The following is a 27,191-nucleotide window of genomic DNA, read 5'->3' on the forward strand; positions in this document are numbered from 1 at the left end:
CATCCAAAAATCTTTTTTTTCTGTGGAGCATAAAAGTACCGAATATGTAACTAGCCTAACAGACAGGCCATGCTGCTCAGCTTTATGAACAGCATGGTTATGCAGGTTGACTAGTTTAGATCAGCACTAACCAGTCTAGGGCAGCATGAAGACGTCTGTGTGTTACAGTATGAGTGGATTGATGATGTTATGTGTTGCAGCCTGAAGCTAAACAGCAATCTGCTTTCACCCAGCATGTGTTGAATTCAGCTGTCTGCCGCCCCTCTCACTGACCCACAGCAGAAACCACTTCCTCTACCAGCTATTTAATCACCTCTACATTATGAAATCTGTCCTTCGGTCTATTTGTCCTTTAATCCCTGTCTCGAATTCTCTCAATATTTTTAACTTCTCTCTCTCTCTCTCTGCAATGCAAAAAAAAAAATCTGAAAAGCACAATTGTGTAAAACAATATAAGACAATAAGAGAATATATCTTGAATTAATTTATCGCTCTTACCTCAATTTTGTTCTGATCTGTTTTTGTGAACATAAATGTTTCTTATTAGTATCGAACGCTTAAAACAATTGTACATTTTCCCTATATTAACCCTTTCATCTAGTAATAGTTACCATATTAATAATACTATAAATGTAACAACATTTAGTGATGTATGTGCCATACACAGCATGAATAGCACATATACATGTACTTTTAGTAGTATAGTTTTTTTATGTGTATAATTAAATATACTTATACATTCATGTTAATGTACATATAATTAAATTATATGTAGGCTATAATATTTGTTATACTCATATATTTATTCAAAATCTATTATATATTGATGTCTTGTATTCAACAGGATTTCTTTGTCTTGTGTTGGTCATATGATGCGATTTCAAGTTTTCCTTTCTCTTTGGAGTGTTACAAGCTGTTTGTGCGTAGATAAGATCCCTGAAGTTGCAAAGACTAAAGTCTCAAAACCAAAGAGATATTCTTTATAAAAGTTAAGACTTGTCCATGCCCCCCTAAAACGGCTCATTTAAACACGCTCCCACATGTCTACGTCACGATGTGGGGAGATTTTCATAACACCGCCCAAATCTATACGCAAAGAAAGAGGGCGTGATTTTTATTCTGGCTGTAGTATTGCTGCTGCCACAGGCGCCATGTCGTGGAGACGCTGTGTTTCGTTGCGAAAGTGAAAGTACTTTGTTTGGGCTTCCAAAAGAGGACACGACCAGAAATCAGTGGTTAAGTTGTATTTACAACACTGTTCCAGAGCAGTACAACGCAAATATTAGAGTGTGCGCACTGTGCTGCACATTTTACAGAGGACTATTTCCGGAACCTGGCAGGAGAGTAGCCTACAATGCTGGCTTGCACAATGGCTGTTTCTGTAAAGTGGGGCAATTCCAGCTTTGCAAGGACAGTCTGGCCAGAGCTGGTACCAGGGCACCTCCATCAGGGGGGCATTTAAATTTCTAGGGAGGGCACAAATCACGTTGTGTGTGTGTGTTGGGGGGGGGGCGTGCAATCTGTGATCGCGTGCAGTTGCTGACGCTCACTAAAGCGTGCAATCCCTTTCTTTTGTGCCCTGTTTTATCGGTACTTTCGCTTTCGAAATTGATCGCGTTCAGCAAGGAGGGGAGAGGCCTGCGAATGCCCCCCCTTGGCGCCGGCCCTGAGTCTGGCGCTTCTGATTCACAGCCTGTAAGTACGTTTCAGCTACTGATTATTCAAATGCGAGTTTTGAGCAGTTCCGATCACAAATGCAGACATGGTAATGTTTACGTGGCGCGATGCAATGCGACGCATGAAAAGACCATCTAAGTCATTATAATCAGTAATTATGTCCCCACTGGATGCAACAAATGCTTCTTTGGAATGGGTTTTATTGTTTTAGTCTCGTCGGCGTTAGGAAACGCCATCACAATCCGGTGAGGGGCGTAACATTGCCGTCATACACTTGAGGATAGCTGGCCAATCAGAACACGCCTCGCTTCTCAGAACGATGAGCTTTGTAAAGGGTTACCCTAACCCTAACCCTAACCCTAAATTGGATTATCAGATTAGGTGTTGAATCATTCAAACCAGATTTGTGAACTGGATTAACATCACTGCAAACATCTGATTCAAATTAGCGATTCTCTTGCATATTGCACATCACTGCCTCTCTCGTTAACATGTCAAAGACAGTAAAAATGTTCAGAGAATTACAGCAGCTAGTACATTTCTGTCTTCTCCATCACATGACTCTAGAAGACTTGAAATGCAGTGCATGAGTCATATGGACCATCTTTACAAAGCTTCAAAGTCCCTATACATTGCAGTTGCATAGAGCAAGTAAAATTGCTCCTTTTGTGCTTTGCAATGAAAAGAAATTCATATGGAATCATATCAGTTGTAACAACCCCTAAATGTGTTTTCTTCTTCCTTTCCTTGCACTTGTGAGTCTCTCCATCTGCATCTGTCTGAATGCATGACTTGAGCTTTTCCTTGTGTTTTCTTCTATCTCCTTTCTTTGCCCCAGTCTCTTGAATTTGTGAAGCGATCTGTCTCTGCATGTAGTTTTTTTTTTAAAGAGAGAATGAAAGCGAGATTGATCTTCCTCTCTCATACTTACAGTGCTTCCTTTGATAGTTTGGCTGCCGTATTTACCCTTGCGTCTTGTAATTTTCACAACATGCATGCATTAACATGCCACTCATTTAAGAAAACGGGCCACTGTTTTATCAGTCTCACCTTTCTATTTCTGTTTCTGAATGCAAGCCCTCCTCCCGTTTTTACTTTGCCACCATCTCGCTATCTCTCCCTCCTCCTCCTCCTCTCTGACTCTGTCTTTCGTTTGCCTAAGGCCTATACTTTTATCAATCCTTGCACTCTAGCTACCTGTTGCCATGCCAACCCCATAATTTAGTGTCTTATACAATGCAGTGCGTACACCTGCCTCATGTGCTCGCCTTACCATGAGAATCTTACCTGCGCTGCGCCACCGAAGGTGCTTTTAATGACTCATTTAGAACCAAGCTTTTAATGTTCCGCCTCCTGCGCTCACCCTGTCATCTCCACAGCCCACACGCGCTCCATAAAGACCCTCTTCAGCTTGAGAGAGCCCAGTGCATGGAGGGAATATTTTTATTGCCAACACTGTTAATGTACTCACTTATTATTAAGTTGACACTGTGTGTGTGGCTGTGTGTAAACTTGTGAATTTTCCCCATGACAACTGGGTGCTTGTTGAATGGCACATGAAGTGTTTCTGCTTTTGAGCTGCCGTGTGTGTATTCATGCCTGTTAGCATGCGTGCATGTGAGCGTGAAGTGGATAGATTTGGAAGTGAGCAGCTGTGTGAGTTTCAGACCTCATTAAGGTCCCTTGTTAGTTTTTTGTTTATGCACATCTGTCTCTTTATTTGGTGGGGAGCTATTGGTTCGGTGAGTAATAGCTCTAATTACGGTTGAGAGCTAGCGTATGAGGTTAAGCTACCTGGTCACAGAGATGACGCTAATGTGGACTTCATGGTTAATGTTTGCTGTTTTCTGTTATACTTATATTTCCTTATCCTACTGTTATCCTGTGCACCCACTGGGATCTTCCTATCTTCTGATGACCTCTTTCAATATCCAGGCCAAAAAAATCATCTCACAAGGACCACCTTTACACTTGACCACGTTAATGTTAATGCACCCACAATGCAGTGTAGACGTATTATTCTATCATATAATTATTACATTTGAATGGGTTTCGACCACATTTTCTTTTATATATAATATAAAAAGGCTCTTTTTATATTATATAATATATTATAATATCCTTTTTATTATATAATATAAAAAGGATATTTTTTAATTGTTTTTGAAAAACACTTATGCTCACCAATATTGTGAAATATTATTACAATTTAAAGTAACTGTTTTTTATTTTAAAATATAAGTTATTCCTGTTACGGCAAAGCTGAATTTTCAGCATCATTACTCCAGTCTTCAGTGTCAGATGATCCTTCAGAAATCATTCTAATATGCTGATTTGCTGCTTAAGAAACATTTCTTATTATAATAACTTGTTAAAATACTTGTCCAACTCAGGATTTTTGTGTAAACTGCAATACATTTTTGGAGGATTCTTGAAAGAATTGAAATGTAAGAAGTCTTTCTGGTAACACTTTACTTAAAACTTTTAAAAGTAGTTTTAATGCATTAATTTTGCTTTGTAATGCACCTTATAATGAATTGTGCAATCTCATGAATAATTGTAACCATAGTTAATAAATAATAAGTAATCAATTCATTGTTACACAATGCATTTTAAATCCAGTTATAATTATTTCAACAAGATATAATGTATTGCAATGCACATTATGAATAATTATAATGCATGTTACCCTTTAATAACCATTTATAATGCATTATATATAAAAGCTTTAAGTAAACTGTTACCGTCTTTCCTTTTGCTTCTGATCAATTTAATCCATCCTTGCTGAATAATATCATCAAAAATATTTTAAAATATTAACTGTAGTGTAATATATATATAGCTAAACATTTATATATAGATGGATGGATGGAAGAGTGTGAAAAGAGAAAAATGTGACCCTGGACCACAAAACCAGTCATAAGGGTCAATTTTTTGAAATTGAGATTTATACATTATCTGAAATCTGAATAAATAAGCTTTCCATTGATGTATGGTTTGTTAGGATAAGACAATATTTGGCCGAGAAACAACTATTTGAATATCTGAAATATGAGTGCAAAAAAATCTAAATATTGAGAAAATTGCCTTTAAAGTTGTCCAAACGAAGTCCTTAGCAATACATAGTACTAATCAAAAATAAAGTTTTAATATATTTACGGTAGGAAATTTAGAAAATATCTTCATGGAACATGATCTTTACTTAATATACTAATGATTTTTGGCATAAAAGAAAAATCGATAATTTTGACCCAAACAGTGTATTTTTGGCTATTGCTACACATATACCCATGCTACTTAAGAAGGTTTTGTGGTCCAGAGTCACAAATGGTTAAAGGGGGATGGGACTGAAAGCATGTCTTACAATCATGTAGGATAAGCACGGTGGGCTAATTAATAAAGAGCAAGTCCTAATGAATTTAATTACACACACATCTGGCCAATGAAGGCTGCAAAACAAAGAGAGGTGGGAAAAGAGAAGATTAGTACTAACATGTAATAGAGGGATTAAAGTACAAAACAGCAGCGGAAACTGTGTTTACACAGCAGATGCAGATGTGCCTGAGCATGCCAACCAATTTGAGTACTGTTTAATTTTTTTAACTGCCTTTCTCTCTTCATTATTCATGAGCCGTGTTCCATACACATGAGTCTTCAGATCAGTTCACTTCTCTTCCTGTATGCATCATATCCAGGATTAGACAAAGCATCAGTGTTTTGAACTGAATCTGCACAGTTATGTAAGATAATGTTTAACACAGAGACTGAATGCATAATCAGTCTTTATCAACAGAATTGTTTTACATACTGTATACTGGCCTATACAGTGACTTATAGTCCATCACACTTCATTTCTTTGTGTTCTCTCTACATATCTGCTCAGAAAGTGCATGCATGTTGTTGAGATGCCTGTGAAAGAGCACATAATCTGGAATGCAACACATTCAAAGCATATTTCTTGACAAACATTTGATGAAAGTGTGGATTCACATCTGCCTAATGAGTTTTGTGACACATTGGTGAGAATTTATCCTTTTAGGAAATGATTATTTCTCAAGAAAATGACCAGGGACTCATATTTTTATTAAAATGTTTTGCAAATTTATTAAAGCACCATCTTTCCACTAGATGTAGTGCCTGCTCATTTTATAGTTGCCTCTATGATATAATGAACAGGTGTTTTGTGTCATAATTGTCACTATTGTACGTTTCAGCATGACTGAAAGGCTTAAATCACCAGAACTATCCATTTTTCATAACATGCAAAAAATAGAATACAAGCTAAAACGAATGTAACCACATAATTGTACACTGTGGTTATGGAGTGCCTCCGTCTTTTTTGCTAAATTAATTAAATTCACTCTCTCTCCCCACCCTCCCCCTTGTTGCTGTTGTACAGCTTTTCTGTAGACGGTGTTTATCAACCATGACCAGAGTGTTGTGTGTGCTAATAATGACAAATGGTGATTAGCCATGGCTAACCTGCTCCCTAAGCACAAAAACATTGTACCGCAGCCCCGTCACTTAAAATCAGAGCTGCTGCGTGTTTCTAACTCTCTGAGGGAATCAACAATGAACTTAATAATGCAAGATAACTCAAAAATGCCCTATGCATAAAGTTTTCAAAGAAGAAAGTCAGATATGCTAAGTTAACCCATCATTTTTTTAAATAATAGTACGTTCAGTGAATATTATTGATGTTACATACACTCCTTAGGGCTTAAGCATAAAAACAAGTAGAATGAATTTCAGTGTAAATCATTGATAATTCCTACATCAATTGCTGCAGTCCACTGAAAGATGACAGTCTACATAAGAATGGCTTTATGAATGATTTACCCAGAAAGCCATTCTGCTCGTGTTTCATGAAAGAGCCTTCCTCAGCTCTTTCTTTAAGTCTTTTGCCAATGGCTACTGCTGCATAGCTATCCCAGTGTTTCTTCATGATCTATTTAGATTTTCCTGCCACGGTCAACCTCCACATTTCACATAACACGCTCCTTGAAAATATACTACATTTAAATATTATGTCTTTGCCCACCACAGGAAAATCCTGAAGGTGAAGATCATTGATGATGAGGAGTATGAGAAGAACAAAACCTTCACCATCCACCTGGGGGAGCCGGTGCTGCTGGAGATCGGGCAGAAACACGGTCAGTGGATTTCTTTGTGACATCCATGCTCCCATCTGCAGTGCTCTGTGGCTTTGTATTAGAATACTGATTGGGGTCCCTGTTTAATATTGTATTAATAATAGCTTCCACATCTATTCCTGAATAATTTAGAAAGAGATTTGATGGAAAGGTTTCTTTGTGTGAACGGAGCGAATAATGGGAGACAGTGGAGGTCCTACATGGGTGTCTTGTTATAATGGGAGAGCAGGAACTAGCAGTAACTGGTTTCAGTGCAAGCAGCCACGTTGAAGCAATATCTCTAGGCCATTTCTGCACATTAATTATGTATTAACTGCTCCAATTTAATGTTCATCCCCATGCTCTTCAAATTGCCATACTGTTACAGAATCCAATTAAGAATGTTGAAGCCATTAACATAAACATTTTTTGATGACTTTTGTCTTTTCAATCTCTCTCTTCGATGCTTTTCTAGGACACACAGAGAGGTTTATTTCCTGCTTGTATGTAGTGCTACTGTAGCATATATGATAGCCTAAATTACAGTGGATTATAACAAAACACAAAGGGAAGAATTCAGTAAACAGTTATGATCAGGGCTTGAAAACGAAAAAAAATGTCAATCGGTTCACTCCGAGCAGAATTGATATTTTAACGTTTCCGTTCCTGCGTTCCTCTGTATTATTACCGTTCCGAAACCGGTTTGAGTAGAAAAAATAACGGTTAATACCGTTATTTTTTAAAATTGTCTTTGCCTATAATAATAATAATAATAATAATAATAATAAAGTACTGTGTTTTCTTTACACAAAAATAAAAATAAATTAAAAAAAAAATACAGAAAGAGATGGTATCTTAACCCGCTGCGCTAATAGGCTATACAGCATCATCTTTTCTAGATTTTTACATTTCTAAATGTAGGCTACTAAACAAAATAAAAAAAATCTATTAATGCTTTAAAGACATTAAAGAATTTTTTAAAGATGTTTGCTGCAAATTGTAAAAAAAACAAAAAAACGCTACTTGTATAAAATGTTTTGAGGGAAAAAAACAAAGGCTAAGCCTGCATTTTATTAGCCTATTATTCAGAAATGATGTAGGCTAAAATGCGGGTAAATCAAAAATGTTTACAAACATTATAAACACTAGGGATGTGCGCTACGACTAATTTGACTGTCCTTTAAACGGAAGTATTGTATCCGACTAGTCGACTAGTCTAAAAGCTAGAAACCCCCAAAAAATGGCTAAAAAAAGTGCGTGTCTATATAACAGCCTACACTTGAAATACTTAAATCTTTGAATCACACTGTCAAATCCCTCAATTAATTCTGCTAAAAATAGGTCATGATTATGCTTGCCTCGCGTTATCATCATTTAATATTAGGCGGTCGTTAAACAGAAAAAATAAAGAGCATACACTCAACAGAGCCCTGCACGGCCCTCAAATTTAGGCCCTAGCCCGGCCCTGGCCCGAGACGCTCAGGCTAGGCCCGGCCCACGTCCGACAGCTTATCAGAATTTCCGACCCGAGACCTTTTTTTCCCCCTTCTCCTAAAACAGTTTATACTACTGTTTCGGCTATTAAAATAGTTCCGTTTTGTGTGTAATGGCAAAATTATTATATTTCGTTTTGTTTTTTTATTAAGTTAATTTAGAAAAACGTTGGGAGCATTTTTGTTCATTAAATAGCCTATACTTTTTTTCTTTTTTTAAAGTAACGACCAAGCGGCCAGCGGCATGAGCTGATCATAGCCTATGTTTGATCAATTTAGCCTTCTCATATCATCACGACTTGCCTAAAATAAAATATATAGATATACTAAAACAGTTCAAGTATATAACAATGTTTAAACGTTAAACCTGCTATAATAATAATGTGCGCTAGCCTATATCTAAGTTTGTGCGGAGAGTGGAAGCTAAAGCGCGCTCTGCTGGACATGGAGGCATCAGCAAACACTTGCATTGCTTTCAGTGGAAACTAATTAAAATAGCCTACGCCGTCATTTTTTGTTTGTTTGTTTGTTTGATAAAGATAAGAATAATACATCATTCGGACCTGTAAAGGGTCTACTTGTATTTGTGCGCACTCACAATACCAACAAAAGGTAGTTCTTTTATAAAACAAAGAAAACAAACAGGATGTGCTTTCTGCCGTCTCGTCTTGAACAGGAGCGCTTCATAAAAATGAACCGAAGCTGAGCGAATACATGCCTCACAGACATGATAAATATATCTATAGAAAGCTTTAAATGATCACTTAACGAAATAAAATAAAAATCGAAAACAAAAACTCTATTATAATCTTAATCATAATCAATAAAGATGCATTTCTCTCTAAAGGCGCTTCTAATGAGGAGACTGCGAGTCAGGATCAGAAACTTCATCCTTGCGACACGGACTCAGAAAACATTAGTTTATTAGTAAATAGTTCAAATATCTCCTTATTTCCCGCAGACACATTCATGGTTATGTTTGCTGGGGTTTTGCAGCAAGCTTTAGCCTATTGCGTGCATTTGAACGCAGAACTATTCCGTTGCGCTGAAGTCACCTGCTGCTGCTGCGGGACACTAAACACCATCGAGCTGCTCTCAGTCGTGTGGTCTCCTGTTGTTTCCACCAGCGGGGATTTTTTTTTTCATCACTAATGGATAGATGTCTACAATATAAAAATAATTTTGCAGGGCTCTAACACTCATAAACCGGTGCATAGCTTATTTATTCAGATCGGCTGGAGTAATGCAGAAATGGAAAATCAATCAATAGACTGACAGAATTCTTCATTTTCATATAAAGTTAGCCAACATATAAAAACAAAAGTAAAAAAAAATAGGAACGTTTATCAAGGAATAGCATTAAAATGGCTTTAAAAAATTTACTTCATGTTGGCTATATTGTCTAAAAACAAAAGAATGCTAGTTTTACTTACTCCATGCACATTTGTTAACGTGGTCTGGCGAAAGACTGGACTAGACGATTCTGCACTTGCTCGGCAGGAACTGAAGTCACAGGCACGCAGAGAGTTTCGAAAAGAGCCTGGAAATCCCGCAGCACCACCGAAGTGGGTCTTCGTTTAGAAGAATAGATCGCGTGCATGGGATCACGGACCGCAGCGACGTATGAAAGATTGACATTGCTGGCTTTGGCTAGCCTCCAAGCTAACGCATAGGTCTTTCATGTGGTCATTCTAAGCTCGCTGTAACTGACGTGAAGACAAGGCATGAGAGGTCTGAGGTAAAAATGTAGTTTCTGCCCAGATATGCTTTTAAAAATATTTAAATATTTTGATATGTATTCTTTTTCAAAAGTTTTATTTTAACTTATTTAAAATGTTTTAAAATGTAACGTTAAAATGATGGTAATTTGAATGATAAAATGTTTTTTGGGGGGTTTTTTCTCTCTCGTGTAATCGACTATTGTTTTCAGTGTCGACTAGTAGGAGCTGTACCGTTTAGTCGACTAGTCGACTAGACCCGCACATCCCTAATAAACACAGTAATTAGTTTCTCTCCACAACAAATCCTCTAAACTTAAGGATAGCCTATAGGCTATAAAAACGTCATTCCTAAAACAAATTAAAGGTGAAACTGATGCCTACCTCTCTCACTCGGCACGAATCCAAATGTTTCCATATTCTCGACGTATAGCCTACTAAAATATTATTTATTGGCTTTTACTTTCATCGAAGCACCGCTGGTGTGTAAGATCTGTTGAATCCATCTTACACTGACGTCGGATAAACGCTAACGCCGGTGTTCTGACGATTTGTGCTACCCTGTCAGATTTTCCATTAAAACAGATGGTAGCAGAATTAATTGCCATTGCGATAGGGTTCACAGCTGAGCACGGGCGGGCATTTCACTCGCTGGATGCGTCAGCATCACATTTGTATAGTCTGTACTACTTAAATTCGTGATTGGTTGACAGCAAATTTAAAATATTAAATGGAACGATAAAATAACGTTATTAACCTGTTAATGGCCATTTCAAATTTTCGATTCTGTTCGGAACTATACAATTTGATTTAGTTTCTGTTTCCGGTTCTGTTCCAGTCAAAATTTCGTTCGTTTCCGGTTTTCGTTTTCGTTCCTTGAACCGGTTCAGAGCCCTGGTTATGATGCATTTATTTGCGGTTTTTCAGAAACCTAAACAAAAACCTGCTTCTTGTCACCTAATAATAGTCACAATAATTCAGGGGCCTGTGACCCCTGATATATTTTATTTATGTATTATTTTTTTGCGAAATGCATTTTTGGGGCTATTTTGTCATTTTTATAAACATTTTGTATTATTTTTATTTATTTATTCATTCATTTATTTTTGCATCTATTGACAGTTATTGTTAAAACTTTTAAAATAGTTCAAATTTGCCTTTTGCCGAACTTTCTTTTTCTCCCTTTCTAAATCTCATATCACATCGGACAGGCATTTATTTTCAATAAAAAATGAAGGAAATAATCGAAAGGTTGAATATAATTTATCAGGTAGGGTTAGGGTAGGTTTAGGGGGGGCTTTATTGTCCCAAAAATGTGGTATCCGGTTATTTGCACTCAATATGTTATTATTGCATACTGTTTAATAATTCACTACAATACTGAGGTGCAGATAATTGCTACTATTTGCAATAAGTAGTATAAATAGCAGAAAATCCTACTATTTTAACATTGTAAATAGAATCTATAGCTATTTGCACTTAGATTAAATAGCATATCGCTAAAAAAAATCCTGCTATTTTCACTAAGTGTAAATAGAATCCATTGTTAAGCACACATTTTTGGCTGCATTTTCAGTTACTTGATTTGCTAAATTCCTTTAGTGAATTGGGCGCATCAACAAGCGCAGATCGTGCATGCAAATAAACAGCGCTACCACTGGGCACAATTCATTCTTATTGAATGTTCTTGTAAATAGAGTTCTGCCATCTCAGCTCTGTGATACACATACAAACTCTACGGCTCAGTAGATTTTCGATGTGTCTTGCTCTGACAGGAGACTCCAATGATAACAAACCGGCAGTGGGGGCAGAGGAAGAGGAGGTGGCCAAGATGGGGTGCCCTAGTCTAGGAGAGCACACCAAACTGGAAGTGGTGATAGAGGAATCGTACGAATTTAAGGTATGTCCTTTGAATCATGAAGAACAAAACAGCTTTCATGAAGTGGTCTTACCTGCTCAGTCTCTCACATTCAATTTCTACCTGAATCCTCACCTCCTTGTTCCCATGGTGACAGTCTCAATACTGGAGGTCACCGGGATCAGGCGGCTCTGGGATTTAGAAGAGATTTGAGGTAGAAATACTGTGCTACTCCCTCCACGATTATCTTCAGTGCTCTAAATGCAATCAAGCATTAGGACAGGATGACATTGGAGAAAATGAAATTCTGACAGGGTTGTGAATAGACGCCTACTGCCTCACTGAAATCAGTTTAGCTGAGACCTCTGTGCTCACTGGGCTACGAGACAGAGTCATATTAAATCTTGTCTAATACGAGGACACAGTTTTCTGAGTTTAGGTTTGATTTATCTTTTATATATGTCTTTGTGTGTGTTTTCAGAATACCGTCGACAAGCTCATAAAGAAGACTAACCTGGCGCTGGTGGTGGGCAGCTGCAGCTGGAGAGAACAGTTTGTCAGCGCTGTCACTGTCAGTGCAGGTCAGTGTCTCTCTGCCAAACTGTGTTCACACATGCTCAAATAGAAATGGATCACATAACTGATTCATATTCAATAAAAAAATCTTATAAAACCATGCAATAAGGCAAGATGTGACAGGTTTCCAGCAACAACCAGTTTGTCTGTCCACACTGAATGTGAATCATTCTGTGTGATATGACACAGTCTCAGCCAAGAAGAAGATACTTAATGTTTAAAGTATGCTGGAAAAAAATATCTATCTTTTTTAAAAGTTAAAGTACTATTTCAGTCTTCCTGTTTAAACATTTGGGGTGTCTATTTACACTGAGTGCAAATAGCCTGCCTTGTTGACAAAGGCTATTTATACTAACTCCACCCACCAACGTGTGATTGTTTTTTTTTCAACACTAAAAAAGTTGAAAATAAAGTATCGGGTAGGGTTAGGGTAGGTGTAGGGAGGGCTTTATTGTCCCAATAAGGTGGCATCCATTTAATGATTTGAATTAAAACTATAATTTACACTCAATATGTTATTATTGCGTACTGTTTTATAATATGCTACAATACTGAGGTGCAGATAATTGCCACTATTTGCAATAAGTAGTATAAATAGCAAAACATCTTGCTATTTGCACTTAGTGTAAATAGTATATCGTTAAAATATATTGCTATTTTCACTGGGTGTAAATAGAATCCATTGCTATTTGCACTTAGTGTAAATAGCATCTATCGCTACTTACACTTTAAAATTTCATATTTAATTCAGTGTTATTTGCCGATTCTTTGAAATTATTTACTTTACTTTTACTTTTACTTTTGTCATTTAGCAGACGCTTTTGTCCAAAGCGACTTACAAATAAGAAAAAGTAACTAAAACTAAAAAGTTACAACTCTATAAATACTATCTACCCACATATTTAAGAAAATAAAGAAATTAAATAAAATTAACACATGCATATAACAACAACATTTCAATAATAAACATATCAATGAAAAAATTAAATAAAAAGCTACTACTATCCCTTGCCGGTGTCCCTGCCCGGTGGAGTCGCACGGTAGAGTCGATGGTCTTTACACTCTTTACTTTTTATTTGTGAAATTTACCAGCAATTTACAAATGAAAATTGTTTCAAAGTTAATCTTACACCAGTTATTTGTCAGAGTACAATTATGTGGAGCAAGACAAATTTTTCTTCAAAACCTGAAACTTATGTAAAAACTAATAGAATTAAATTAAAATCAATTTAACTGAATGTTTTTTTTCTAATTACTATACCTTACTGAAGATTGTAGACGAGGCCTGAGCAATTAATCAAATGTTATTTTCATTTAGCTTTCAACGATTATGAAAACAAGAAAATTGAGGAGGGAAACAATTGTGCTGTATTAAATTTTGCAATAATACTCTCGTTTTGTCTTTTGTTATAAACAGTATGTATATACAGTATTTATTTATTTATTTTATTTTTTTTATTTAATTGTTTTTAACTTACAAAAATCACTTTACAAACAAATGAATAAATCAAATTAAATAGTTGTGAACTTAAAGGGTTAGTCAATCCAAAAATGAAAATTCTGTCAGTAATTACTCACGTTCATGTCGTTCCAAACCTGTATGACTTTCATTCATCTTTGGAACACAAATTAAGGATTTTTTTTATGAAATCCGAGAACTTTCTGACCCTCCATAGGCAGCAATGCAACTGACATGTTCAAGCCCCAGAAAGGTAGTAAGGGCATCGTTTAAAAATAGTCCATCCGTCATTCTACCTCCATGAACCCCCCCGTGAAATATCTTAATTTGTGTTCCAAAGATGATCAAAGGTCTTACGGGTTTGGAACGACATGAACGTGAGTAATTACTGACAGAATTTTTAATTTTGGGTGAACTAACACTTTAATACTGACCAAAATAACCGTGAAACATTTTTTGTCATAATCAAGCAAATGCGTCTATATACTGTACCTTTTGTTTACCTCCTTAGGTGATGATGATGAAGAGGAGAGCGGGGAAGAGCGCTTGCCCTCGTGCTTTGATTACATCATGCACTTCCTGACAGTTTTCTGGAAGGTTCTGTTCGCCTTTGTTCCACCTACGGATTACTGGAACGGCTGGGCCTGCTTCATCGTCTCTATCATGCTCATCGGGGTCCTGACCGCTTTTACTGGAGATTTGGCCTCTCACTTTGGTTGTACAGTAGGCCTGAAGGACTCTGTCACAGCTGTGGTGTTTGTGGCCTTGGGCACATCTGTGCCTGGTGAGTGTTTATTTGTGTATCAGATACCATCGCATGTAGCTAATTAGTAAAGGATAATGTAGTCATCTGGTCATTATCAAAAAATAAACCCTGAATGCCATGATTAACAAATTAGAATCAAGTATTCTATCAAATATTTATGTATTACATAATTGAAATGCGGCCGCTGCTTTCAACATGTTTTCGAATTTATCGTTCCATAATAGCCCCAGTCAGCTTTTGTGTGGATGTGTGAATGTAGTAGCTTGTGCTTTTACACCTATAGATCGATTGCTTTGTTCCGAAACAGGGATTAAAATTATGACAATATTGCATTTTATTCTTGGTGCAGTTCGCTTTCACATGGCAAAGTTTCTAAACGGACCAAAATTGTTAATACAAATCACATGCGAGTAAACTGTCCTCTCTTTGGTCAAAGTTCCATGGTTTATTTTCTGTGATTCCGCTCATAGCTGTCACCTGTCAGGATGGAATGTCAACAGCTTCGCGGGCTTATTGTTGGGTTTTTTTTGTAGCTGTCGTTATATTAATTTATCATTTTGAGCAGGAGTCCAGGATTCATCGGGAAAACATTTTTAAAATGCACCTACAACGGAGAAGAGCAAAAGACGGCATTAGAAAATGAAAAGGCATGCTTTGATTTTGAATGGCGAAGGCATTTAACCTAGGCTCTGCTCCAGGTTAATCCATGGTTAATTTTAAGAGGAATTAGCAAAACAACACAGCTACTGCCTTTCACGGAATTTACGGAATTACCCATCATCCATTGTGATATAGCCTGGTTCGTTGGTCCGTTGGATCGGATTGCTTTCTCACTACAACCGAACCGCTCCAGAGTTCGTTTTCAATCGAGCCGAGACCACCTGGTTCAGGCGATCTAGGACCGATTGTTTTGCCGCAGATCCAAGCGCAATTGCCATGTTTACATACTGTATGCCCAAACGAACCAAGCTAAGGGGGGAAACGTGCCAGCTTCCGAAACAATGGGCCAGGTGTGAAAGCACCCTTAGACTGTGTTTAATTATATGGACTATTTAGCAGACCATGATTTGCAAGATCTGTGTGTTTGTCTTGGCATTAGCTGCATTAGAGTGAATGGGCTAAATCTCTATATGTCAAACCATCCTCAAGCTCTAACACACATAATGAAAAGATCCACTTTTCGTCAAAAGACGAATCTCAAATGAGATCTGTTTTATATCTCTGTTGTTTCTTCAAGACAGCAGTAAGATTAAATAGAGGTGCTTCCATTTCTGTCTGCTCAGTTAGAGTTGGGCAATATAAGTACACATTTGTATTACAATATTCTTATACATTTTGGTTGGTAATGATGTTGTAATGTATAGTTTATAATGTGTATATATTGTAATATACACATTGTTCTGGAAAAGCGATGAAAAAATATGAAATAAGTTCTGCCCACTTTTTCAAAGAACCCTAGTAGTCACAAATTTGATGTTATGTGTTTTTTCAAGGTAAAATAGTGTCAGAAAAAGATTTTAAAGGCGTTTCCAATACTTGCAGTGTGACTCCACATTTTCCCAAATCTTTTTCTGCACATCCAAATCTTTTTGGAAGTATTTTACCTGTATAGATGTTGATTCAGTAACTACTCTGATAGATTGAGTGAGTTTATTTAACAAAGCATTAATCAAATTGATAAGTCCTTGAGTGTTTTTGAATGATTTATTAAAAGAATCAATTCACAAGACTCATTTCACTAGTTATAATAATAGTGTTTAATTTAAATAGCGCCTTTCCCAAGCTCAAGGACGCTGTACAAAAGCAGAAACACAATAGACAGTCGAATCGTAACAATATAGATACAGACATAGTATAAGTAACAATAGGGAAAAAAAAGATAATGTCAATAAGTAACAAACAAAGAATAGAAAATGCAATAAAAATACACAAAACGAAAATACTCAAAGAATTACAGCTGGTAGTACAGGATGAGAGGAGTGTCTAAAGAACATGATATGATTTGAAAATATTGGGTAAACAAGTAGGTTTTGAGTTGTGATTTAAATACAGAGAGAGAGGTTATTGTCCTTAGTTCCAGAGGTATAGAGTTACATAGTTTAGATGCTTTGATGGAAAATGATCTGCCACCCATTGAGGATAAACGAAATCTAGGTACAGTAAGAAGTTCACAACCTAACGATCGAATTGATCGAGGCGGAGACAGTAAGGAGACAGTAGATCAGAGAGATAAGGGGGAGCAAGGCCATTGAGTGATTTAAAAGTAAGCAGAATAATTTTGTAATAATGCGGGATGATACAGGGAGCCAATGGAGTTTAAATAAGATAGGGGTAATATGAGCAGATTGCTTAGTATGGGTTTATATTCTTGCAGCAGAGTTTTGAATATATTGTAAACGAGAGATTGAGTGCAATGGTAATCCGGCAAAAAGAGCATTACAGTAGTCGAGGCGTGATGTAATAAAAGCATGCACTAATGATTCAGCATCTTTTGGAGAAACATATGATTGAAGTTGGGCTAAACGACAAAGCTGGAAAATGCAGCTTTGGATAGTTTACTAATGTAAGCATCCAGAGTCAGTGCATGATCAAGAGTAATGCCTAAATTTCTGACAGTAGCAGATGGAAAAACTGCTGTAGCATCAAGGTTGAAACTGGAAGCATTTACTATGTTTTTTGTTAGTGAAGGGGGGCCAGTAATTAAAATTTCTGTTTTGTTTAAATTCAAACTGAGAAAATTAGAACTGAGCCAGGCCTTTAGCTCATTAACACAGGTAGATAGTGATGTGGTCTGGTGAATGGAGTCTGGTCTGCAGGCAGTATAAATCTGAATATCATCACCATAACAGTGATAATGAAAACCATGATGAAGGATAATATGTCCAAGAGGCATGATGTAAGTAATAAATAGTAATGGCCCGAGAACAGAGCCCTGGGGTATACCCTGACTGAGTAAAGTAGTGGGAGATTTATAATTATGCATAGTTATGTAGTATTGTCTATCAGTGAGATAGGAAGAGAACCAGGATAGTGCAGCACCTGAGACACCTATCTCAGAAAGGCGGGAATGTAATAACTTGTGACAGGCAGTATCAAATGCTGAGCTGAGGTCAAGCAGCAGGAGAATGGAGAGATTACCTGAGTCACCAGAAAGTAACAGATCATTGACAACCTTGACTAAAGCAGTGTCAGTGCTGTGATGAGAACGAAACCCAGATTGAAATGCATCGAACTGATCACTGAGAGCTGGAAAAGACTGTAGCTGATTGGCAACAACTTTTTCCATAATTTTCGAAATAAATGGTAAATTGGAGATTGGACGATAGTTGGTGAAATCTGCTGGGTCCAGGTTTGGTTTTTTAAGAATAGGAGTAACAACAGCAATTTTCAGTGAAATTGGAACAGTGGCAGAGATAAAGGACATATTTATTAAGTGAGAGATAGGAGAAGAAATGACAGAAGTACAGTGTTTCCGAAGGAATGTGGGTGCATTTGGACTAGTTGGACTGTGATGTTTTTGTGTGCACTCAATAGAAAGATGTTTTCTAGCCATTACTGCTATTCTGCACTTTTATCACATCACATTCAAATCAGACTGAAAACTCATATCTATAACTTTTTATAGGTTTATTGTTTTAACCTGTCTTTTGCCCATCCTTATTGCCAGATATTTCTTATGAGAAAAAGACAATTGTAATCTCGTATTTGTCTCATCTAGAGATTCACAAGAGATCACAATGAAAGATACCAAAGTCTGCAATCAAAAGTCAGATATTATAATTTGAACGCAATCAATTATAATTAGGTTCTTGCAAGACTGAGTTGCTAACAACATTAATTTTATTATGTATTTCTATACTCTTTATTGTATGTTAACTATTCCCTCATTTGTTTCTGCTTTTCTTTCTCATATGGACTTTAAGAAGAAACATCTGAGACAATGTTGATTAAACATAATTGATACCTCCATTCTGTCTTCTGAGCCAGTGTTTCCCAACCCTGTTATTGGATGCATTATCCTTATCCGCCCCATCCATTTCAGCTCTCTGCTAATGCGTTGAATCAGGTGTGTTATATTAGGAAGACTTTGAAATGTGTACTGCAGATGTGCTTCCAGGAACAGGTTTGGAAAACACTGTCCTGAGCTATGAGCTATGTCTTTCGTTAAAATGTTTCTCTGGGGCTCTTCCAGTTCTCACTATTCTTTTTTCATCTTGTCTTTTCTTTTCCCCTCTGCAGATACCTTTGCCAGCAAGGTGGCAGCCATCCAGGACCAATACGCCGATGCATCCATTGGAAATGTGACAGGTAGTAATGCAGTTAACGTCTTCCTGGGTATCGGAGTGGCGTGGACCATCGCTGCTGTGTACTGGAACAGTCAGGGCAAAAAATTCCAGGTCCCGCCGGGGTCGCTGGCGTTTTCCGTCACCCTCTTCACCATCATGGCACTGCTGTCTGTTCTGACACTACTTTACCGCCGCCGGCCCTCTGTGTCCGGGGGCGAGCTGGGGGGCCCGCGAACCACCAAGCTGCTCACCGTGTTCCTCTTTATCACAATGTGGCTCATCTATATCCTGCTGGCCTCGCTAGAGGCTTACTGCTACGTGCCTGGCTTCTGAGAAAGTTCCTAAAAGAGATGTACTCTTTGCTGTAAAACCTCCCATCATTCTTCCCCTCTGCTTTTGTGTATATGAGCAGTCTAAAATTAGTGTTTACATCTGTTCTTACTGATTATTATTGTTGTTGAAATTTAACTCGCATCCTTTCGCTAACACTGACGTGGAAATCTAGATGAGTGTCAGTGGAGGATGATAGAGGCTCTGTGGTTTCATGCACAGCTTCTCTTTATAGATGGAGCTCTCTTACATGGTGTCTGCCACCCCTTGGATATAGAGACACAGCAACTCTCTCCAGAATACTCTCCCGAAAGCCCCCTCAGCGTTTTTCTTGCTTCAGTGCTGTTTTTTCCAAGGATGATCCTTTACGCCTCACTTCGATATTCTCTCAGAAATCCCTCTTCTATTATTCTCTCTTCCTCCAAGTCGCTGTCAATAGACTCATTCCCACTGCAGAGATTTGGGCATGCTTCACACCTCTACCTACCCTCAAGACATGAACACTCTGTTTCATCTGTCTTCTCTTGCCTGTTAGTGAAGCTCCCCGCAGACATTTGTACCTCACTATAGCACTGTTCATTTTTCACAACTATAATTTCAGCTCAAGTGATCCGGTGAGGGCTGAGCTTCTCAAACTGACTCCGCCCCTAATATGACCTTTGCCCATAACCCTGGCCAAATTCTACTCAAAACATCTTCATCACCTCTGAACATGCCCCAGTGCTACCTACACCAGACCTTCTTCAACTCTGACCTCACCCTCAATAATGATAGAGCAACTTCCTCACTATTAACCTCGCCTCAATGTAATACTTACACCCTTATACTACTATAGTGACCCCGCCCCATCACTACATACACCATACTTCACTTCTGATTCCACCCATTACACTACCTATGCCACACCTTTTAATCTCTGGCCCACCCCAATATTACCATTCTTTATTTACATATGATTCCAGTTCACAACAAACAACACCCTCTTCACTTCTGACCTCACCCACAACCCTACCTGTGCCACACCCCTTCCATCTCTGACTCCACCCCTGTATTATCTACAGTATACCACATATTTTCCCCTCTGATCCCACACTGTCACTACCTACATCACACCCATTTCAATTCTGACCCCGCCCCCCACAACTCTACTTATGCCACACCTTCTTCATTTGTGGCCCTGCCCCAATATTATCTATACCATGGCTTCTTTTGACATGACTTACCACACCACACCTTCTTCACATTTACTATTTGCTGGTATTGTAAATCTTTTAAAAATGCTCTTGTGTTTTTTTTATTATTTATTTATTTATTTATTTTTACCATGCTACTGAAAGTTAATTATGAAGTCAATAGAAGGATTGTAAGACGGAAAGAAAGATCTTTTTCAATCTTTTCTGGTTATTTTTGTTGAAAGTTAACAAAACCTGAAGAGATACACAATTTGCATGGAACAACATTAGCGATAGAAGTTGAATGGAGACCAAAAGAAATAGTTTAAAGGTGACATAAGAACCAAGGTGTTGGTGTTTATTCATGTGATATTTATTGATATTTATTATTATGAACTATGTATTATGTGCGGAAATACTGTAGGCTGTGTGTGTGTGTGTGTGAGAGAGAGAGAGAGAGAGAGAGAGAGAGAGAGAGAGAGCATATTCAAATGGGCGAGTGCAACAGATTTGAAGAAACGTACGAGTGTCGTGTGTGCCTTTCTGTCAAACTGTGTTCAGAGTCTTTGTATCTGACTATGAGTGTCTGAATGTATGAAAGTGTGCTAAACTCAAGCACAGTGAATTTCGTGTCTGTCACTGCCATGCTCAAGAGTTTCAGGCTCCCATCCTATAAGCTTCTGGATCCTCTCCCAACATCCATCAGTTTTGGCTGCAGCTTTCATGTGATACATTCGTTGGTCCTAAAACATGCAGTGACTGTCCTGTTGTACCAAGCCATGTTCTACAGCTTCACTGTGTCAAGCTTTTTGCTCTATTCACTACTGAAGGCATTGCATCATTGAGTCATGTGGTTGTGTTTGAACACAACATGGGTGCCTTGATATCAACAGTACAATGTCTCTAGGCCATACAGTAGGTATGTCACTGAGTTTACACTGACATGGGGAAAATTATGAGTTTCGTTCATGCACAACGTGGATATTTTACCCATGAAATGTGAGTCCCTCACTTTTGCCACATAAATCCTGAGCGTTTCTAATTATTCAAGCACTTACCTCTCCTGATAGCATCGGCGTCACCTAATTTGCGTTTATGTGCGTGGTTAATGTATAATGGATTGGATTCCAGTTCAATTTGAGTTTGCTCTCTTTAATCAGTGTTCTCCATCTGCTCCTTAGCTAATAAGACTTGGTTCATTTCCAGTTAGCCAGGATTTGCTTAGTTAGTCCAGATCTCTATCCCATACTCTTCTTTGTCAAGTCAATATTATTTGTATGGCGCTTTTAACAATGCAAATTGTGTCAAAGCAGCTTTACATCGGCTTGATATAAATCTGGGTGGCTTTATATCAGCTTTACAGTATTTAGATGGGGAAATAGTTTGTCGAAATAGTGTCATTCTCCTCTGGCCAGACAAAATCAGCAGTTTAAATCTTGGCTAAAGCAGAATCAGATTGTGCAAAGGACTCATCTGGTTCCTGTGATCTTGTCCCGATGGCCGTCTTGGAGACAGGGTCTTCACTGGGGATCAGTCTCTGGGGCTCATCTAGGTGTCCTGGCTGTAGAGGTCATCTCTAGGTGCTGATCCTCCATCTGATCTGGATACAGTCTGGATCTGGGTGGCTACGGTGACCTAGGAATAAGAAAGAAACAGACTAATATTAGCATAGATGCCATTCTTCTAACAATGTAACAAGTACATCAGGTATTTTGGGAAGTGCTCCCAGTTCCGGTTGACCTAATTAATGCAGCCTAACAATCCTTTAACGGATTTGAATTAGAAATGCGATAGTGTATTATGTGTAAGCCAGGTTAAAAAGATGGGTCTTTAATCTAGATTTAAACTGACAGAGTGTGTCTGCTTCCTGAACAGTGTTAGGTAGATTGTTCCAGAGTTCGGGGACTAAATAGGAAAACGATCTCTGCCCGCAGTTGATTTTGATATTCTAGGTATTATGAAATGGCCAGAGTTTTGAGATCGCAGTAATGCTATAATGCGATAAGAGCTCACTCAAATACTGAGGTGCCAAACCATTCAGGGCTTTATAGGTAATTAGCAAGATCTTAAAATGTATACAATGTTTAATAGGGAGCCAGTACAGTGTTGACAGAACTGGGCTAATGTGGTCATACTTCTTGGTTCTAGTAAGAACTCTAGTTGCTGCATTTTGAACCAGCTGGAGTTTGTTTATTAAACGTGCAGAGCAACCACCCAATAAAGCATTAATAATAATAATAATGAATTTTATTTAATGGCGCCTTTCAAAACACCCAAGGTCACCTCACACAATTAAAAATACAAATCACAGCATAAAACAAAAACACACAACAAACTCTGTACATATACAAGTAAAATGCAGTAGAGACTCAGTAATACAGATCATAAAAAAGCCTGTATAAAGAGATATGTTTTAAGACGTGTTTTAAAAGTCAGCAAGCAATTGCTATTGCGAATATCATTGGGAAGGGAATTCCATAGGCGGGGGGCAGCATAGCTAAAAGATCTGGCACCCATGGTAGTTAGTCGAATCCGAGGTACCACAAGAGAAATTGAAGATGAGGATCTAAGAGCACGTGAGGGGGTGTAGACATGAAGAAGTTGATTGAGGTATTGAGGTGCAAGATTATGAAGTGCCTTGTAAGTAAGTAGCAAGATCTTAAACTCTACTCGATACTTTACTGGAAGCCAGTGCAACTGCTGAAGAACTGGAGAAATGTGCTCATTAAAAGGTGTTCTAGAAAGAACACGAGCTGCAGAGTTCTGAACCAACTGGAGCTTATGTAACAATTTAGCAGGAACACCAGTGAAAAGGGCATTGCAATAGTCTATACGTGAAGTAACTAACGCATTAACAAGAACTGCTGTATTATTGGTAGAAAGAAAGGGACGGAGACGGTTAATATTACGCAAGTGGAAGTATGCAGTCCGCGTAACACTATTAATTTGAGTTTCAAAGGATAGTGTGCTATCCATGACAACACCCAAACTTTTAACCTGTGAAGAAGGAAGTATTGTATTATTATCAATGGACAAAGAAAAACAATTAGATTTAGACAAAACAGATCTAGTGCCAATAAGTAGGGCCTCAGTTTTGTTGCCATTTAGCTTCAAAAAATTAGCTGAAAGCCAATGTTTAATTTCAACTAAACAGCTAGATAAAGATGGTGGTGGAAAAGAACCAGTGGGTTTGGCAGACAGGTAAAGTTGGGTGTCATCCGCATAACAATGAAAAAGAACACCATGTTTCCTCAAAATGTAACCAAGAGGAAGTATATAAATAATAAAAAGAAGCGGGCCCAAAACAGAACCCTGGGGAACCCCAGTGGTAACTGTTGATGTTCTTGATCTAAAATGTTTTAATTGAATACACTGAGTACGTCCAGAAAGATACGACCTAAACCAAGACAGTGGAATACCAGTGATCCCAATAGAAACCAGCCTGTCGAGAAGTATCTCATGTGAGACAGTATCAAAAGCAGCAGACAAATCAAGAAGGACAAGTATGGTTAAAAGCCCAGAGTCAGCTGCCAACAACAGATCATTAGTTATTCTAACAAGAGCAGTCTCAGTGCTATGGTGAGGACGAAAGCCAGATTGAAATTGTTCATACAGATTATTATTAGAGAGATGTTCTTGAATTTGAATTGCAACACACTTTTCTATTATCTTGGATATAAACGGTAAATTAGAAATTGGACGGAAATTATCAAAGTTAAACGGATCAGCCCCAGACTTCTTAAGTATAGGAGTAATAATAGCAGATTTAAAGAATAACGGTACAGAACCAGAGACAAGTGAAGCATGGACAATTTTAGTAATCAATGGCAACAAGGATGGTAAATTACAATAATCTAGCCTCAAGGTCATGAATGCATGAATTAATGTTTCTGCATTTGACATTGAGAGCATAGGTCGTAATTTAGATATATTTTTAAGATGGAAAAATGCAGCTTTACAAATGCTAGAAACATGTTTTTCGAAGGAAAGATTGTTATCAAAAAGTACGCCTAGGTTCCTAACTGATGATGAAGAATTTACAGAGCAGCCATCAAGTATTAGACAGTGATCTAGGTTATTACATGCAAAAGTTTTTGGTCCAATAATTAACACCTCTGTTTTTTCAGAATTTAGCAGTAAGAAATTGCTAGTCATCCAGTTTTTGATATCAACTATACATTCCGTTATTTTTGCAAATTGGTAAGTTTCATCAGGTCGCGAAGAAATATAGAGCTGGGTATCATCAGCATAACAGTGAAAGCTAACAACATGTTTCCTAATGATATCTCCCCCGGGTAACATGTAAAACGTGAAAAGTAAGGGGCCAAGTACTGAGCCTTGAGGTACTCCATACAGCACTTGTTATTGGTATGATACCTCTTCATTTACTGCCACAAATTGATGGCGGTCAGATAAGTACAATTTGAACCATGCCAGTGCACTTCCTCTAATACCAACATAATTTTCTAGTCTATTTAAAAGAATATTGTGATTGATAGTGTCAAATGCGGCGCTAAGATCCAGTAGCACTAATAGAGAGATACAACCACGATCAGATGATAAAAGCAGGTCGTTTGTAACTCTAACGAGAGCAGTCTCAGTACTATGATATGGTCTAAAACCTGACTGGAAATCCTCACATATATCATTTTTCTCCAAGAAGGAACATAGTTGTGATGATACTACCTTTTCTAATATCTTTGACAGAAAAGGGATCTTCGAGATCGGTCTGTAATTAATTAATTATTTGGGGTCAAGTTGTGTTTTTTTAATGAGAGGCTTAATAACAGCCAGTTTGAAGGTTTTTGGGACATATCCTAATGACAATGATGAGTTAATAATATTCAGAAGAGGATCTATTACTTCTGGAAGCACCTCTTTTAGGAGCTTAGATGGAACAGGGTCTAAAATACAGGTTGTTGGTTTAGATGATTTAACAAGTTTATACAATTCTTCATTTCCAATAGAAGAGAATGAGTAGAATTGTTCCTCAGGGGATCTATAGTGCGGGATCTATATAGGGATCTGATGCGATACTGTGGCTGACAGCTGCATGGTTACAATTTTATCTCCAATAGTTTCGATCTTGGAAGTAAAGTAGTATAAAGTCATTACTACTGTGCTGCTGGGTAATGTCTGCAACTACTGATGTTATATTTTTTGTTAATTTAGCCACTGTATTAAATAAATACTTGGGGTTGTGTTTGTTTTCTTCTAAAAGAGACATAAAGTAAGCAGATCTAGCAGTTTTTAATGCTTTTCTATAGGATAGGGTACTTTCCCGCCAAGCAATATGAAATACCTCTAATTTTGTTTTTTTCCAGATGCGCTCAATTTTCAGGCTGCTCTCTTTAGGGCCCGAGTGTGCTCATTATACCATGGTGTTGGACTCTTTTCCTTAATCTTCCTTAAGCGTAAAGGAGCAACCATATCTAAAGTGCTAGAAAAGTGAGAGTCAATAGTTTATATTACATCATCAAGTTGTTCTGAGTTATTGAATATGCTGAAGAATTGAGATAAGTCAGGAAGATTATTTATAAAGTAGTATTTTGTGGTAGAAGTGATGGTTCTACCATATTTGTAACAAGGAGTTTACAGCTTAAGCTATATGGAATATACACAAAACTAGATAATGATCTGAGATATCATCGCTCTGCTGTAATATTTCAATGCCACTGACATCAATTCCATATTCTATGATTTAACTCCATGTAATACTCATGAGTATGATTTCGACAATGAGTAGGTCCTGAAACGTGTTGTTTAACACCAATGGAGTTTAGAATGCCTATAAATGCTGATCCCAACAAATCTCTTTCATTATCAACATGGATATTAAAATCACCAGCAATTAGGACTTTATCTGCAGCCAGCACTACCTCAGATATAAAATCAGCAAATTCTTTAATAAAGTCTATATGGTGCCCTGGTGGCCTGTATACAGTAGCCAGTACAAACATTGCAGGGGATTTATCATTAACACTTGTTTCTTTGGATAACGTTATATGAAGCACCATTACTTCGAACGAATTATACTTGAAACCCGACCTCTGAGAAATACTGAAAATATTGCTATAAATTGTGGCAACACCTCCCCCTTTACCTTTTGGACACGGTTCATGTTTGTAACTGTAATCTTGGGGGGTAGACTCGTTTAAAGTAATGTAGTCATCTGGTTTTAGCCAGGTTTCTGTCAAAGCACATCTAGTTTATGGTCAGTGATCATATCATTTACAAAAAGTGCTTTTGTAAAAAGGGATCTAATATTCAATAAGTCAAGCTTTATCATTTATCAGTATTATATCTGTTTTTTATTTGTTGAACATCAATTAAATTGTTACTCTTACTTTGATTTGGATGTTTTCTGTATTTTCTAGTTCGGGGAACAGACACAGTCTCTATAGTGTGATATCTAGGTAAAAGAGTCTCTATGTGCTGAGAATTAACTGACTTCTGTGACGTGAGGTGGCTAGCAGACGGTCGGTTTAGCCAGTCTGTCTGCTTCCTGACCTGGGCCCCAGTTAGTCAAGTATGAACTCTAAGACTATATGCCATATTTCTAGAGAAAAGAGCACCACCACCCCAAGAGGGATAAAGACCATCTCTTTTCAACAAGTCAGGTCTGCCCCAAAAATTCTTCCAATTGTCTATGAAACCTATGCAAGTTCACACACCTCTTTAACATTATACTTAGTGATCTCCGACTGGCAAAGTCGAACATCAT

General features: G+C 37.6%; 1 protein-coding gene across 1 annotated transcript in view; it reads left to right on the forward strand.

The window, feature by feature from the left end:
- Window positions 1–20,253, forward strand: part of LOC306856325 (sodium/calcium exchanger 1-like) — a 102,404-nt gene extending 82,151 nt beyond the window's left edge. The window contains exons 4-8 of the mRNA XM_079395547.1: window positions 6,724–6,830; window positions 11,796–11,920; window positions 12,360–12,459; window positions 14,425–14,697; window positions 18,919–20,253. Of these exons, the coding sequence (XP_079251673.1) occupies window positions 6,724–6,830; window positions 11,796–11,920; window positions 12,360–12,459; window positions 14,425–14,697; window positions 18,919–19,298 (985 nt within the window). The 3' untranslated portion in view covers window positions 19,299–20,253. The remainder of the gene's footprint in view (window positions 1–6,723; window positions 6,831–11,795; window positions 11,921–12,359; window positions 12,460–14,424; window positions 14,698–18,918) is intronic.
- The last annotated feature ends 6,938 nt before the right edge of the window (window positions 20,254–27,191 follow it).

Source organism: Barbus barbus (assembly GCF_936440315.1).
Source record: "Barbus barbus genome assembly, chromosome: 36".
Taxonomy (NCBI): domain Eukaryota; kingdom Metazoa; phylum Chordata; class Actinopteri; order Cypriniformes; family Cyprinidae; genus Barbus; species Barbus barbus.